This window comes from Lytechinus pictus, chromosome 15, assembly GCF_037042905.1.
Source record: "Lytechinus pictus isolate F3 Inbred chromosome 15, Lp3.0, whole genome shotgun sequence".
NCBI lineage: Eukaryota > Metazoa > Echinodermata > Echinoidea > Temnopleuroida > Toxopneustidae > Lytechinus > Lytechinus pictus.
In genome coordinates this window covers 9,134,477-9,150,651 of record NC_087259.1, presented here as the reverse complement: position 1 = coordinate 9,150,651, position 16,175 = coordinate 9,134,477, and the positions used below count along the sequence as shown (strand labels likewise).

The following is a 16,175-nucleotide window of genomic DNA, read 5'->3' as shown; positions in this document are numbered from 1 at the left end:
AAACATTTCTCTTTCGATATACCAAATGCGGGATTGTAATCCAGTTGGGTTAATTTCATTGGTTTATTAATAAATGGTTGACTATTAAATTTTCCATTTCTTTCATTCCTTTCGATTCCTTATACAGAAAATATCAACGATTTAAAAGTTATCTTTTGTGACAAGTGTGTATTTCAATATTTTCGGTGACGGGTTCGGATATCAGCAGATTGACATTTATTTTTCGTGCCTCTCCTTTTCGTTTACCCTTATTAATTGCTTTTACTAAGCTTTTCGCTCATCGAATATGTGAATGTTTTTCCTCCTATCAATCACACAATAAAAAATGGGTTATGTTGTATACTGATTTTGTTTAAATGTTAATTATTTAATCACAGGCGTTCTAAATTTAATTACTCTTCAAATAATGTAACGCAAAACAATTGCTACTCACTTGCGCGTTCTCATTTCAAACAAAGTGGGATTTCAAGGCCCGGAGACTTATCTACCTTGTCCACTGAGCCAAAACGCTGCACAAAATTCTTTGTTCAATTTCATCAGTAATAGGCTGATCCGCTGATAGGTGTGACATTCAAGGTGATCAGCAGTATACTTAATTTCTTTTGAGTACACTTGTAGCACAAAGTCTTCAACATCCGTTGACTTAAACCTCCACCAATCTTGAGTCCTTCCTTTGGTATAAAACGTCAGGTTTTAGACTGATTTAAACATGCCTAAAATGTTTTCCATTTTTGTGATATCTTCTTTTTCAATGCAGTGGCGGATCTAGCTATCTTCTATTTGACCATTTGGTTTGACCCAGTAACGATGAGCTGCACTTACTGCTACCCCCCCCCCCCCTCCTTGCTTGTAGATCCGCCACTGGTCTGCTTACGCGACCCTCGATTTGGTTTGTTTGGTTTTTTCTAGGTAGCCCAAAAGGTGGGGGTTAAACCCAACCCCTAAATGCGCCAGATCCGCCAGTGTGTGTATGTGTGTGTGTTTGAGTTTTGTCAGACGTGTATCAATCAGATATGATTATTTACATATGGGACCGACCTTTAACGTCACCATCCGAAAGACGTGACCAGGGCTCGAACCTCTGCATCAATTTAACTTCCCCACATAGCTTGGATTACAGGCGCACGCCACAACGCCCAGTGCAATGTACACCGTCTTATCAAGGTAAGGAAGGTTCTAGGAACACCAGTTGGTGTTCCTAGAGTGTTAACATTGGTGACACCACATTTTGCTACCGCAAAAAATGCTCCAGGTTTCATATCGTCTACGATGAAAAATTTGGGCTAGGGCTGTAATAGCTAGGGTAGGGTGTGTTAAATCAAGGGTTGAAGTTAGTCATTCGAATAGTGTGTGCCATTTATAGCCGAGCAATGGTCGCCTGCGCAAATGTAACGGAACCGTTAAAAGGGAATCCAGCCTTGGTCATAAATGCTGTGTTGGAAAAGTGAAAGAAAAATAAAACAGAATGGAGAAAGTTTTGAAAGAAATCGGACAAGCAAAAAAAAAGTTATGGCTGCTTTAAAATTCAGATCCCGAAGACTATGTAGATTTCAAATTGGCAAATGGGTAAGAACTTATGACAAAGGGCAATGACAACTTTCCCATAGGAAATGTACCAACTTAGTATATGTTTTATGTCCCCATGAAAAAAATATATAATTTGAAAGAACACTTTTGAAAAAATGACATTTTAGCCATGTTATATATTGGAGTACATGGAAATGTAGTCCTTGCCTTACATCACAATGACATCACATATGCGGCCAATTTGAAGTCTACATGGGTATAGTGATTACCAATTTTTACAACTTTTAAAATTTCATAACTTTCTTATTGTTTATCCGATAGTGTTCAAAGTTTTACCTATCGACTTGCCTGACTTTTCGTTTTCCTCTAAACACAAGTTTGTTTTGGGTTGGATTCCCCTTTAGGGTTACACCTGAGATTGAATATGACACCATAGAGTCAGTGTGAAATTGACAAAGGCGCTGAAATAACACCTATAGGTTTTAAACTAACTAAATTGACTAGTGTGGTCCTATATGTATACACCAATCAGAGCCAGAGGTTTTTTTATGCTCTCTCTCTCCCTACCTCGTTCTCTCTCATCTCCTTGTAAACAATAATCATGATAGCATACAGGAGGATTCTCATACATTGACATCAGTATTCGATGACACGACATTTGCTCCTGCGGCATTTGCTCCAGTCTTAATTTCTCTCAGAACACATAGGGTTAGAGTTAGGATTGTAATATAGTTTTTGGTTCAGATTAAAACAAAGATAAAGAATAGGGATTAATTAATTTTGGAGGTAAGATTTTATATTTGGATTGCGTACATAATATTTTCCATCAGGGAAATTGTCGCCGGAGCAAATTTCATGTCATGGAACGCATCTTCACCACCTACTGATTTTTTTCGCTTCTCTAACCTCTTTCCTCTTTTCCAGTCACATTCGAATTTACACAAAAATAACGAAACGTTACACTTATGAACATGTTGCAATAGAGTTTTAAAGTAAAAGGGTGATCAGTTAGTGAAGTGATATCTAGGCCTATATCTTTTCAAATGAGAGAAAAATAATTTAATTTTTCAACTTTCTGATTTTGATTACAGTTTCTTAAAGGATAAAACGGGAGATATGCTTTGTTTCTAGAATAAGAGAGAAAAGTAGCATTATCGGGGAGAACTACCCCCTCATTATAATCTGCAATTGGAGAAGGTAGATAGCTATTCGGAAAAACAAAGATGCAATAAATCCAAAGTAGAATATTAATAAAGAGAAAGAGTGCAAACTGAGTGAAGAGTTCTGTTGAAAATTCGTTCCCCATAATAACCAAGCATGACAATCATATTATTGTAATATCGGTAAAGATTAATCACCATGACAACAAAAATCATAATAGCAGTTTTTGTTTTAGCTTACCCATGGACATATTACAAAGGTCCCTTGTTTAACTTCTTTCTCCTATGGACCTATTGCAAGTCCATGCTGCTCCACAGGGTATATTTTTTTCAATGCTAACCGTTATTTAAATAGGATCATTATTCCTAACAATCCGAAACAATTTTCTTGATGTTTCAGATTTTCAAAGCTACCGCTCCCAGTCACTATGACGGTTCATAATTAGCACTCTTCATACCAACAAAGAAAAATATGGATGAATTATTGAATAACTGTTTTACTATATACTCAAAAGTCTTGAGTAATTAACTGCTCGAACAGAATGGCGTCCATATAATTTTTACTATGATTATACCCTTCTCAAATCTAAAAGCTGAGCGATATTATAAATATACAGCGATAGCGAAAAACTGGCATTTTCCATGCCAAATTAAAACTGCCATCTCATTCATATTGCAGAAAAGAAAAGATCACAAAGAATAATCTTGTTCATTAATCCATAAACCGTCCGTTTAGAAATCTTCTAGCGCCACGTCCACTGGTTGGTAACCGATCTGCTCTGGGCGATTACGACGCATGCGCATGATCATCAAAGATAAGATTACAGTGAGGGCCACGAAAACAGAGAAGGCACACATGACTGTTATCATTGGTGGACCAAAGTTTTCTGCTCCTGTCGTGTTAAAAGAAATCAAAGATTGTATGAAGGTATAGAACTGTACAGGCCACTCAGAAACGTTGTTAGCCTAACTCGGCACTAACAAGTCACATCTTTCGGATTGCGATGTCAAACGTTTATTCAAGTGGTAAATGACGTGTTGTTGTGCCATCAGACATCGCTGTGACATTCCCAGAAATAACACGAGAGCCTCTGTTAGTGCTAACAACGTTTCTGTTGCCCGGTCCTGGACTTTATCAAGAATTTATTCCTATCTCATCTTACGTTATTTCATACATAGTATAAAAAAATGGAGAAAAGGAAATAAAGGGGGAAAGGGAAAATAGATATCATTTACACTTTTGTAAATCTGGAACATTACTCTACGATGGGTTATTATGCATTGGATAGGTCGCAGCGTTTCAATCACGACTTCTTATAATGAAAGCCTTAAATATATGTCCCTAACATTATCTTTTTTCTCATCTCATTTATAATCTATTGATATTAAGTAAATGAACATTGTTAAACTATTTTTCCTGCGTTTTTTTCCTAATCTTTAAGAACTGTTCATGCCAGAAAATGCAAGGATTCGATCATTGCTCAAACTATCACAAGCATTAAAAGATATGAGAAGAAACGAATATTTGAATTTATTCATCCATGTTAGCAGAAGGTTTAATAATGAAGCTGGAATAAAAGTAAAACCTAATGATATTCGTCTTATTCCAATATTTTCGAAAAGATCACTGTGTTAAGCAAAAAAAGCGGTACCCACCATCTCCATCCGAGTCGATCATCATAGCCTGCTCGAAGCGCGAAGCATCTGATATTGGTCCGCTCGTAATGGTGTGGGGTTTGGAACGGGAGCCTGTCAATTGCGGACTACGACGGTACCGCGAGACGCACCCCTGAGAGCACCGGTTATCCGGGTCCTCGTTGTCACAAATCAGAATGGAGCAGTGGATGAAAACCTGATTGAAATAATTAAGATATGAACACATCTGGTAAAAAGGTGCATTGCTACGACCAATGTATTGGGGAAATTTACAGACATAGACACATGCTATACTCAAGTAATGGAATGCATGTTTCATCAAAGTTTAATTTCTTGTATTTGTCTTGTCTGTTTGATGGTTGCACACATTACACTTTAAAAACAACCTTAACCTTTTAAACTAACTCACCCAAATGCTTGGATAGCTATTATAGGCAATAATTGTTTATTTAGTTTACAGCCATAAGACGAGCTAGTAAAATTAAGGGAAATGGTTGTGTTAATTTGGCATTAATCTAAATGGACCCGTTTTGAAGAACATGCAATGAACATCTTACCCTCACGTCCCCATTGTTGATCAGAGTTCAGTAATACATTTAAAATGGGTTCTATTATCATGAATTATAAAATATTAAATGCTACCTCCTCGTAATCACGGATGAATGCGAAAGCATCGACCTTGAACCCTGTGAAAGACTGGGAAAACCATCCTGGAATGTATACTGTACTGTCCACGCCACAGCTACAAAATACAAAATTTAAGAAAATCAAGTTGAAATGTACTACTAATAAAAATATAAATGTAGACCTAAAGGTTTCATAAAATGCATTGGGTCGTTGATAAAAGTTGCATTATGGTGACGTCGCCAACAAATATTAACTGCCATGGTAACAATGCTCGATAGCCAATCAAAATCAAGGATTTCATGGAAGATACGATCGAATAGCAAAGTTGATTGTAATGGTAAGTCTTGTGCAACGGGTGCCAAGGGGTTACATTCTGTCGTTCGATGCGATGTCAGGGTGGTTTGATAGGAGGAAAAGACGACCAAAATTTGTCATCATCATTTTCTCAACTGAATGAAGTTATATCACAGTCACATGACCAAGATCTCTTTTCATATGCTATTCGTTCTCTCTTTCCTGTTACCTGCTTTAAAAAATGGGAACAGTTGCCTCTACCCTCCGTCATTTGACAATAATTGGGATATTTTCGCACTGCAACGCTGGACGGTTTCAAGAAGACAGTAAACGTATTAAAATGTCCGTCATAGGCCAGCAGGCAAGTCTTTGTCGAGAATTGTTAGCCGGGACGCGCGCAACCGGGACAGCGGCTTCAGAGCTGACGAAATATTGGGGGGGGAATGCCGTTTATCCAGATTCCAGACGAAAATGCTGTTTTGATTGACCAATTTTCGACAAAGACCTATTGGTTGCTCTTTGTCATAAAGGGCATTTGATAATACCATTTTTTGTGTGTGTTCTTGAATCCGATAGAGTCACAGTGCAAAAACTCCCTGATAAAATAAGCCTCACAACTTCGAACGGGGTGACATACCCTCCGTCGATGATGTCGTATCGAGCGTAACTAAGAGGGTTTGGCGAGTTCGTTGCCCAGCACGAATCCGCGAGAAGTGTGAGATTTGCAACGGAGGCGAGTTGGATACCGTAGTACAGGGGTGTGCCGAGTATCACTTTGCCTGTGTCGTTTGTGAGTTGATTGAAACCGGGGCCTGTGTATCTTTCCAGAGACAGTGAGAACTCACCGTATCCTTCCTAAGAGCCAGTAAATAAAGATCATTTAGGAATGAGCCATTCATTGGAATAAATCCGAATTCTTGATTATCTCGCCGCTTACATATAAAAGCATCGAGTTTCGACCAATTATCGCATTTTTATCACTAGGTGTTTGTCTATTATACTTTTCGAATTCTAAAGAGACTGACTATGGTCAATGTAGCAATTACGACGCATTATATTTTGTATCTCTATTTGATATTTCAAAAATCTTCTCTAAGCCATTTTCGTCTCGCCTGCATAGCAGAGCAAGACTATAGGCGCCGCTTTTCCGACGGCGACGGCGGCATCGTCAACATTGAAATCTTAACCAATGTTAATTTTTTTAAATGTCATCATAACTTTAAAGTATATGGACCTAGTTAATGAAACTTGGACATAAGGGTAATCAAGTATTACTAAACATTCTGCCTGAGTTTTAGGTCACACAACTAAGATCAAAGGTCATTTGGCAGTTTGGGGTCAATGAACTCAGACCATATTTTTGAAATGTCATCATAACTTAGAAAGTAAATCAACCTAGTTCATGAAACTTAAACATAAGAGTAATAGTGTATCACTAAAGATCCTGTCTGAGTTTCAGGTCTCATATTTAAGGTCAAATGTCACTAACGGTCAACAAACTTTGGCCATGCTGGGGGTATTTGAGGAATTGTCATCATAACTTTGAAATTGTAGGGATCTAGTTCATGAAACGTAGACATAGGAGTAATCAATTATCCTTCAACATCCAGTGCGAGTTTCAGGTCACATGACTAAAGTCAAAGGTCATTTAGAGTCAACAAACTTTGGTAATGTTGGGGGTATTTTTGAAATTGTCATCATACATGTAACTTTAAAAGTTCATGGATGTAGCTCAGGAAACATCGACATAAGGGACATCAAGTATAAATGATTGTTTTGCACATGTCTTAGGTCACATGATCATGGTCAAAGGTCATTTTGGGTCAATGGACATAATATTTTATTATCATATTAGTGTTTTCTTCTGTGAATTATTATTCATTCGCTGTTTTCAAATGCAGCACTGCTGCTATATCGAATTGCTTAACGCAGGCGAGACTGCCAGAGGCGTTCCACTTATTATTAAATCTTCATTCGTCATGCGCCGTGACAACTGCAGTAAAAAAAAGTTGTTTAAAATTTTGTACAACGCTGTTCACTATAATGAACCTTACAGTAGCTGTAGTTGTTTAACGCTTTAAACAACCATGTTTAATTCATTGAGAACGAAGTATTAAAAACCTTGAAGTTTAAGAAATCATAAACTTGTTTAAACTGTTTAAACAACTCCTGTAATGTCCATTGTAGTAACAAGGTTGTATAAAAATAAATAAAGAAATAACACGTTTCTTACCGTACAGAGCTTTATAAGTCATGTGGTTTCCTTTACTATCTATCATAGTCCTATATCATAAATCATAAGTTTGTCTTATTATTAGATAAAAGAATGAATGCACAGCTGTTGTCAGCATGTTTACTTCTTGATATTTATAGAAAATGAATTGTGTTCGTGTTTGATTTTGAATAAAATCTTTCTATAAAAACAAGGTTTTACGGTTTTCGAAAAGTGTAGAAGATATATTTACCTCTTCGATGAGAACAATGCCTGTCTTGGGCTCGTAGAAGACGCCTAATACCTGTTCTCTTTCCAAGCTACACCTGACAATTGTTTGGAGGTAATGCTCCCTGGTAATGACCCCATCCGAACCGATCTGAGGTCGGGGTTTGTAGAAAGTCACCATGTTTGTGTATATTACGGAGTCCTCGGTTACCTGTAACAAGAATGATTATATTAATATTATGCAACATCTATATAGCGCTTAATACAATGTTTCTAAGCGTTGTATACTTATACTCCAGCTTTAGTGCGGCTACTCTTATCGGGCGCTCGAGCATTCAAAGAATTTCTACCTAACGTGTACTTGGAGCAACGGTAGAACATAATTATGATGTAATAGTTTTACGAATAGAGACAAATTAAATTGGCGAGATATTTCAAAATGTTGTTTTTATTACAATTATCTGTTCGCAAAACATCGGGAAGTACTACCCCTACAGTATTGATGATGACCTGTTTCATCAAATATTTGTTTGTTCGCTTGTCCTACTTTAGGTTTCCTTTTTTTTTTTCTCTCTCTCATTAGTAAGTGATGATCATAGTATATCATTACATAAGAAATTAATTTTATAAAAAGAGAAGAAAAAGTATATCGGAAATGAAGAACATTTATCCCACTTATATAGTGTTTGTCAAAAAATAGTCAATTATGACTGATTGCCAAACAAAGAATAAATTAAGAAGATTTATCGATGAACGTTACGATGATTAAACTCGAAAGAGCAGAGCATAATGCAGTCACATATCTCAAATATATCAGTTCAGACTATTTAGGCAACGAGAATCTTCTTTTTAGTCCACCCAATTTTTACGATAGATCAATATTCTGTGCCCCCAGACAGACTCACATTTTTCCTCCGTTTTGGGAGGTGGGATGGGGGCTTATGGCTAGTTCATACAAGCCCCCCCCCCCCCCACACACACACACACACACACACACACATCAATACACTCCCTCCCTCACATCTACTGATCATACCTCTTGCTTAGTCCCACACCCATCGTATGGAGTGGTAATTGCAACATGAGACATGTCGTGATAGTAACCAACACAAGATTCGTCGTCGAAATGGACATCACTAGCATGATCGCCGATCTCCAGAAGGTCTTTGTCCATTATAAGCGTCATCGAGGTACTATCACAATGCAGATTTGTTATCGTTTCTGAAATTGATAGTTGAATTAAAGACTTCTTTAGAAAACTAGGACGATGCGTCTCTAATGTACAAGGATACAACTTACTAAAATTATCTACAATTAAATCATGTGTAAATGTGTTGTGGTATGTGAGACAAAATATGTCTACATCACAGTAAATACAAAGGGAAACATTAAAACATAAAATTCCCGAGTGTACTAGTCGTTGTCAAAGTGTAACGTTTGAAATATGAATTTACATTAATTACAGTAGAAAATTGAATCAGAGAGTACTCCTACCGTTTGTGCACATCTGGGCATAATCATGACAGCAGTCACCATTACCCTGGCAGAAAGAATCGCAGTAACAACCTCCAACGTAACCACAATCGCAGCATCCGTGACAAAAGGGGCCTAGAAATGAGTAGTCAAGTCTGGAAATATTATTTATTGATCACTTAATCACTTTTCTTTTTGCATTTTATCTTTTTCATTCTTGTTTGACATCCCTTTACAACAAGTTTCCAAACTGAAATGGAAAGAAATCAACCCATACGTGATTAACAAATAAATAAAATGTGCTCAAAGCTTAAATCGCTACCTCCTCCAGTATGTTCCAGATTGATTTGAAGGAAAAATCCTCCTTGATTGGCTTAACTTAATCACTTAATCACTTTTTTGCATTTTTTCTATTTCATTCTTCTTTGACATCCCTTTACAAAAAGTTTCCAAACTGAAATGGAAAGAAATTAACAAGCTCAAATCGCTAACCTCCTCCAGTATGTTCCAGATTGATTTGAAGGAAAAATCCTCCTTGATTGGCTTAACTTAATCACTTAATCACTTTTTTTGCATTTTTTCAATTTCATTCTTCTTTGACATCCCTTTACAACAAGTTTCCAAACTGAACTGGAAAGAAATTAACAAGCTCTAATCGCTAACCTCCTCCAGTATGTTCCAGATTGATTTGAAGGAAAAACCCTCTGTCTGTGACGGAACCATCACTATAGAACTCTATCCATCCCCTTGTCCCATTCAGTCTGAAAAATCAAAGCAAAACAATCAATTTAATTATTGTCGACGTATACGTCATCTTAATCGTTTACGGTGTCATTTGGCCTTGATGGGTGAACATGAGTATTATCTAAATTCAGGGGCGGTGTTACTGGATGTAGAGATTTTAAAAGCAGTAAAACGAAGAGGGATCCTTTTCAAATTTGAAAAAGAAGAGACCGAAGTATATTATCGAAAAGAACTCAATCTTGCCACCAATCATACCAGATATTAATCAACTGAGGGGGGGGGGTCTAGTGGAGGGCTCTCCGTTTTCTGTTTTTTTTTAAGAATCTACAAAGGTTCCGGATGAATCACAACGAAAATTTCTTAATATTTCTAAGAGTGTAGGACCTGGGCTCTTGCAATATACGAACCTGAGATCTGAAGGCGAATTAGAACCGGAAATCTGATACTGTTTTTGACCGTCGCTAGACGAATAGCCGGTCCCTATTTTGAGAAAGTCACAACATTGTTCGGTTCGGAAATCCAGAACATTTATAACCACCTCATATCCTTCGGGTGCCTCGATGTACCAAGTGTATCTGGCGCTGTTGTGATAATTCGAGGGATAGTTTGGAGATGTTATGTTCCAAGGGTGTCCGGCAACTAGATAAACATATTCTTCTGCAAAGACACAGATTATAAAATACAGGAATCAAGAACTGCATATGATTTGCGATATTTTGCATACCATTAAAGGGGGCGCGATAGTTCTGTTTTGAGGGCGCCATAGCTCAGATACAGTCATGTAGCTAAAGTGGTTGTGTCGCAATCCGGAGACCCAAATTCAAAACAAAGTCAGTGAGCTATGTAGTGTTGCGTGGTAAGACAAATTGAATTACACATGAGATTTTGCTCTAAATAAAGGCCTGGTCCCACTGGTCGATGGATACAAATCGTATTCATAAAGAACGCAGCGGACGAGCAAACTTCGGGGTGACTCCATCCGTTTCATCCGCTCCAGGGATTTTGAATACTTAGAATACTTACGAGATGCATATGTTTACATAATTTCTATTTCCGTAGCTACTAACGACGTATAGACGTTCCATATACCTTATCTCTCCTCCCTCTTTCCGTTGTTCAGCTTCAGTGGATCTGAGTTGCGAGGATGCCCAGAGGATGCAGAGAAGATACAGCGGACGTTTAATGGATGATAACGGACATTGAACGTTTGTTGCTCGTATATGTTGCGGATTTAGATAGTACCCGGCGGATAGTTCATCCGGTCTATAAGTTTTGTGCAGCTAAAAACTTTTTGCGCTGATGCAGTGGACGGATGCTCGATGGATAGAGCGTATGAAGCACGTATACAATGAGTACACAACGGATGCATAGCATTCTCCAACTACTTTTTCCGTTTTACATCGTCTTTGCATCCGTAAGTGCAGTGGGACCGGCCTTTAATATGTTTAACTCATATTTCCTTTCAGTATTGAAGCCAAGAAATTTCATTGTCACTGTCTCTACACGATTGTATATACTACATAAATGTGTAATTGTTAACGTATTCCTCTAAGTTCGAATAGTCGTACACTACCGTGATGTAGAAATAGGTTTCTTTATGTCGATATTCTTACCAACGGGAGGGTAATTGGTAGGAGTCCACCATCCCGGGTTTGTGACAGGTTCTTCAGTTCTAGTTTCTGAAATATATGAACAAAAACAGATACCAGTACATCGTCTCCGGGAACAACATAAATGATAAAACCTATTGAGTGAGTATGGTGAAATCATTTTAACCAAAGTCTATTCTTATGATAATAATACACATCAATTATTGTTCTATGCTCTGATCATTCTTATCGATCGAATCTGGTCATATGGAAGTCATCATCGATTTCCATCATTTGGGCTAAATCCGTGACGTCATACTAATCAAGTGAGGGGGTGGAAGAAAGAACATCTCCCCTCACCACCCCCCCCCCCCCTTGAACAACGATCACCGCTTGGATATACGTCAGTGATTTGTATTATAGACTTGGGGGGCGTTTCATCAACAATTTTGTCTGACAAGCTGTCAGATCTAACAACTTTTCTGGATTACGATTTGCTGACAAGTACAGTTTCTATGGTAACTGTCAGATAAATCAGGACATGTCAGATAAAACTTCCGACAAGTCCTTTCATGAAACGCTCCCCTGCACTCGCCTTGTTGTAGCTTTATATTAGATGGAATATAACACGCGTTATCTGTATACCATTCTTGTAACGCACCTATTTGGCAATTACTTTGTAATGCGTTCAGGAATACACTTTTAACTATGGCATACCTCGGCCTCTCGGCAATGAACGATGCCTTACTTTGCACCGTCCGCTTATGCGTATTTCAAGGATCACATGGAACCCATGCTTTACAATGCGTTCTTGCATAATTATGTATTACAGAAATCACGTCACAAACGCAATACTTACAGTAGACAAAATTGTGAAACACGTACCAAACCTACCATTTGTGCAAATTTGGGCATAATCATGGCAGCAGTCACCATTACCCTGGCAGTAAGAATTGCAGTAACAGCCTCCCATGAAGCCACAATTGCAGCATCCTTGGCAAGAGGGACCTAGACATGAGTAGCCACGCTTGAAAAATATTGATCACATGATCGCATAATCACATTTTCCCCAAACCGGTGGGTGTTTCATAAATCTGTTCGTAAGTTAAGAGCGACTTTAAGAACGACTGTTTATCATTTCTTACGCGCTAAGTAATCACCAATGAACATATCATTTACCACAAGAAAGGATCACCAGTCGTTCTTAAAGTCGCTCTTAGCTTACGAACAGCTTTATGACACGGCCCCCTGAAATGGTAAGCAAGTAACCCATACGTAATTTACAAAACTTAAGACCTAAATCGTTTACCTCCTCCAGTATGTTCTAGATCGATTTCAATGAAAAATCCTCTGTCTGTGACGGACCCATCACTATAGAACTCTATCCATCCCCTTGTCCCATTTAATCTGAAAAATCAAAGCATACAAAACTCAATTGAACAGTCACTGTCGAACTATACATTTGTTAATTGTATCACAACAATCACACCATCCTAATCTTTAAGGATGCCATTGAAATTTCCGAGACAGTTCATCTAATTTCAAGGGCGTTGTTACTGGATGAAGGGTCTATAAATGCAGTGAAAAGGGATGGGAGTTACTCTTCGAATTCGATTTGTAAATATAAGACGGAAGAATAATACCAAAAGAAATATCTTAACCTTGTAACCAATCATACCCATATATTAATCAACTGCGGGAAAATACGTCACATGGGTTGGGTCTTGCTCCATTTTTTTCTACTTTGAATAATCTTCAACAGTTCCAAATACAGGACTAAGAAATGTTATAAAGATTTCAAAGAATGTAGGATCTGGGCTCTTGCAATATACGAACCTGAGATCTGAAGGCAAATTATAACCGGAAATCTGATACTGTATTTGACCGTCGCTAGGAGAATAGCCGGTCCCTATATTGAGAAAGTCACAACATTGTTCGGTTCGGAAATCCAGAACATTTATAACCACCTCATATCCTTCCGGTGCCACGATGTACCAAGTGTATCTGGCGCTGTTGTGATAATTTGAGGGATAGTTTGGAGACGTTATGTTCAGAGGGTGTCCGGCAACCGGATAAACATATTCTCCTGTAAAACACACAAATTATAAAATACAGGAATCAAGAACTGCATATGATTTGCGATATTTTGCATACCATTAAAGGGGGCGCGATAGTTCTGTTTTGAGGGCGCCATAGCTCAGATACAGTCATGTAGCTAAAGTGGTTGTGTCGCAATCCGGAGACCCAAATTCAAAACAAAGTCAGTGAGCTATGTAGTGTTGCGTGGTAAGACAAATTGAATTACACATGAGATTTTGCTCTAAATAAAGGCCTGGTCCCACTGGTCGATGGATACAAATCGTATTCATAAAGAACGCAGCGGACGAGCAAACTTCGGGGTGACTCCATCCGTTTCATCCGCTCCAGATATTGGCGAAAACATAACGGAAAAGAACGGACGTGGGTAGTATGTAGCGCGGATGTTAAACGGATGTTCGCCGGAAACCTTGCGGATTAAAACGTATCGAACTGGATGACAGCTCCGAAGGGGTTACCGGGGATTTTGAATACTTAGAATACTTACGAGATGCATATGTTTACATAATTTCTATTTCCGTAGCTACTAACGACGTATAGACGTTCCATATACCTTATCTCTCCTCCCTCTTTCCGTTGTTCAGCTTCAGTGGATCTAAGTTGCGAGGATGCCCAGAGGATGCAGAGAAGATACAGCGGACGTTTAATGGATGATAACGGACATTGAACGTTTGTTGCTCGTATGTGTTGCGGATTTAGATAGTACCCGGCGGATAGTTCATCCGGTCTATAAGTTTTGTGCAGCTAAAAACTTTTTGCGCTGATGCAGTGGACGGATGCTCGATGGATAGAGCGTATGAAGCACGTATACAATGAGTACACAACGGATGCATAGCATTCTCCAACTACTTTTTCCGTTTTACATCGTCTTTGCATCCGTAAGTGCAGTGGGACCGGCCTTTAATATGTTTAACTCATATTTCCTTTCAGTATTGAAGCCAAGAAATTGCATTGTCACTGTCTCTACACGATTGTATATACTACATAAATGTGTAATTGTTAACGTATTCCTCTAAGTTCGAATAGTCGTACACTACCTTGATGTAGAAATAGGTTTCTTTATGTCGATATTCTTACCAACGGGAGGGTAGTTGGTAGGAGTCCACCATCCCGGGTTTGTGACAGGTTCTTCAGTTCTAGTTTCTGAAATATATGAACAAAAACAGATACCAGTACCTCGTCTCCGGGAACAACATAAATGATAAAACCTATTGAGTGAGAATGGTAACATCATTTTAGCCAAAGTCTATTCTTATGATAATAATACACATCAATTATTGTTCTATGCTCTGATCATTCTTATCGATCGAATCTGGTCATATGGAAGTCATCATCGATTTCCATCATTTGGGCTAAATCCGTGACGTCATACTTATCAAGTGGGGGTGAAAAAAAATAGATCATCTCCCCAACCCCTCTTGAACAACGCTCACTGATTGGATTTACGTCAGTGATTTGCATCATACTTAGGGAGCGTTTCATCACATTTTTGTCTGACAAGCTGTCAGATCTAACAACTTTTCTGGATTACGATTTGCTGACAAGTACAGTTCCTAAGGCAACTGTCGGGTAAAACAGGACATGTCAGATAAAACATCCGACAAGTCTGTAGCTTTTTATTACATGTATTAGGAGGAATATTCTTGTAACGCACTTATTTGGCAATTACTTTGTAATGCGTGCTTGCATATGTATTACAGAAATCGCGTCACAAACACAAAACTGACAATGTTGGTTTTAATTTCTCACAGTAGAAAAAATTGTGCAAATTAGGGCATAATCATGGCAGCAGTCACCATTACCCTGGCAGTAAGAATTGCAGTAACAGGCTCACATGAAGTCACAATCACAGCATCCTTGGCAAGAGGGACCTAGACATGAGTAGTCAAGCTTGAAAATATTGACCACAGTCATGATTGCATTAATCGCATAATCACATTTTTCCCCAAACCGGTGGGTGTTTCATAAATCTGTTCGTAAGTTAAGAGCGACTTTAAGAACGACTGTTTATCATTTCTTACGCGCTAAGTAATCACCAATGAACATATCATTTACCACAAGAAAGGATCACCAGTCGTTCTTAAAGTCGCTCTTAGCTTACGAACAGCTTTATGACACGGCCCCCTGAAATGGTAAGCAAGTAACCCATACGTAATTAACAAAATGTGCTTAAGACCTAAATCGTTTACCTCCTCCAGTATGTTCTAGATCGATTTCAATGAAAAATCCTCTGTCTGTGACGGACCCATCACTATAGAACTCTATCCATCCCCTTGTCCCATTTAATCTGAAAAATCAAAGCATACAAAACTCAATTGAACAGTCACTGTCGAACTATACATTTGTTAATTGTATCACAACAATCACACCATCCTAATCTTTAAGGATGCCATTGAAATTTCCGAGACAGTTCATCTAATTTCAAGGGCGTTGTTACTGGATGAAGGGTCTATAAATGCAGTGAAAAGGGATGGGAGTTACTCTTCGAATTCGATTTGAAAATATAAGACGGAAGAATAATACCAAAAGAAATATCTTAACCTTGTAACCAATCATACCCATATATTA

General features: G+C 38.2%; 1 protein-coding gene across 2 annotated transcripts in view; it reads right to left on the bottom strand.

Moving 5' to 3' along the window:
* Positions 1-2,486: 2,486 nt before the first annotated feature.
* LOC129278308 (deleted in malignant brain tumors 1 protein-like) overlaps positions 2,487-16,175 on the bottom strand; it is a 34,872-nt gene continuing 21,183 nt past the window's right edge. Inside the window, exons 18-31 of one of the 2 annotated variants that reach the window (XM_064110401.1) lie at positions 15,797-15,894; positions 14,685-14,750; positions 13,347-13,596; positions 12,820-12,917; positions 11,535-11,600; positions 10,329-10,578; positions 9,841-9,938; positions 9,199-9,312; positions 8,741-8,925; positions 7,730-7,915; positions 5,902-6,119; positions 4,986-5,085; positions 4,344-4,539; positions 2,487-3,580 (exon numbers count right to left, since the gene is read on the bottom strand). In XM_064110401.1, coding sequence (XP_063966471.1) covers positions 3,420-3,580; positions 4,344-4,539; positions 4,986-5,085; positions 5,902-6,119; positions 7,730-7,915; positions 8,741-8,925; positions 9,199-9,312; positions 9,841-9,938; positions 10,329-10,578; positions 11,535-11,600; positions 12,820-12,917; positions 13,347-13,596; positions 14,685-14,750; positions 15,797-15,894 — 2,086 coding nt within the window. In that variant the 3' untranslated portion in view covers positions 2,487-3,419. The remainder of the gene's footprint in view (positions 3,581-4,343; positions 4,540-4,985; positions 5,086-5,901; positions 6,120-7,729; positions 7,916-8,740; positions 8,926-9,198; positions 9,313-9,840; positions 9,939-10,328; positions 10,579-11,534; positions 11,601-12,819; positions 12,918-13,346; positions 13,597-14,684; positions 14,751-15,796; positions 15,895-16,175) is intronic. The other variant, XM_064110402.1, reaches the window with a different exon arrangement.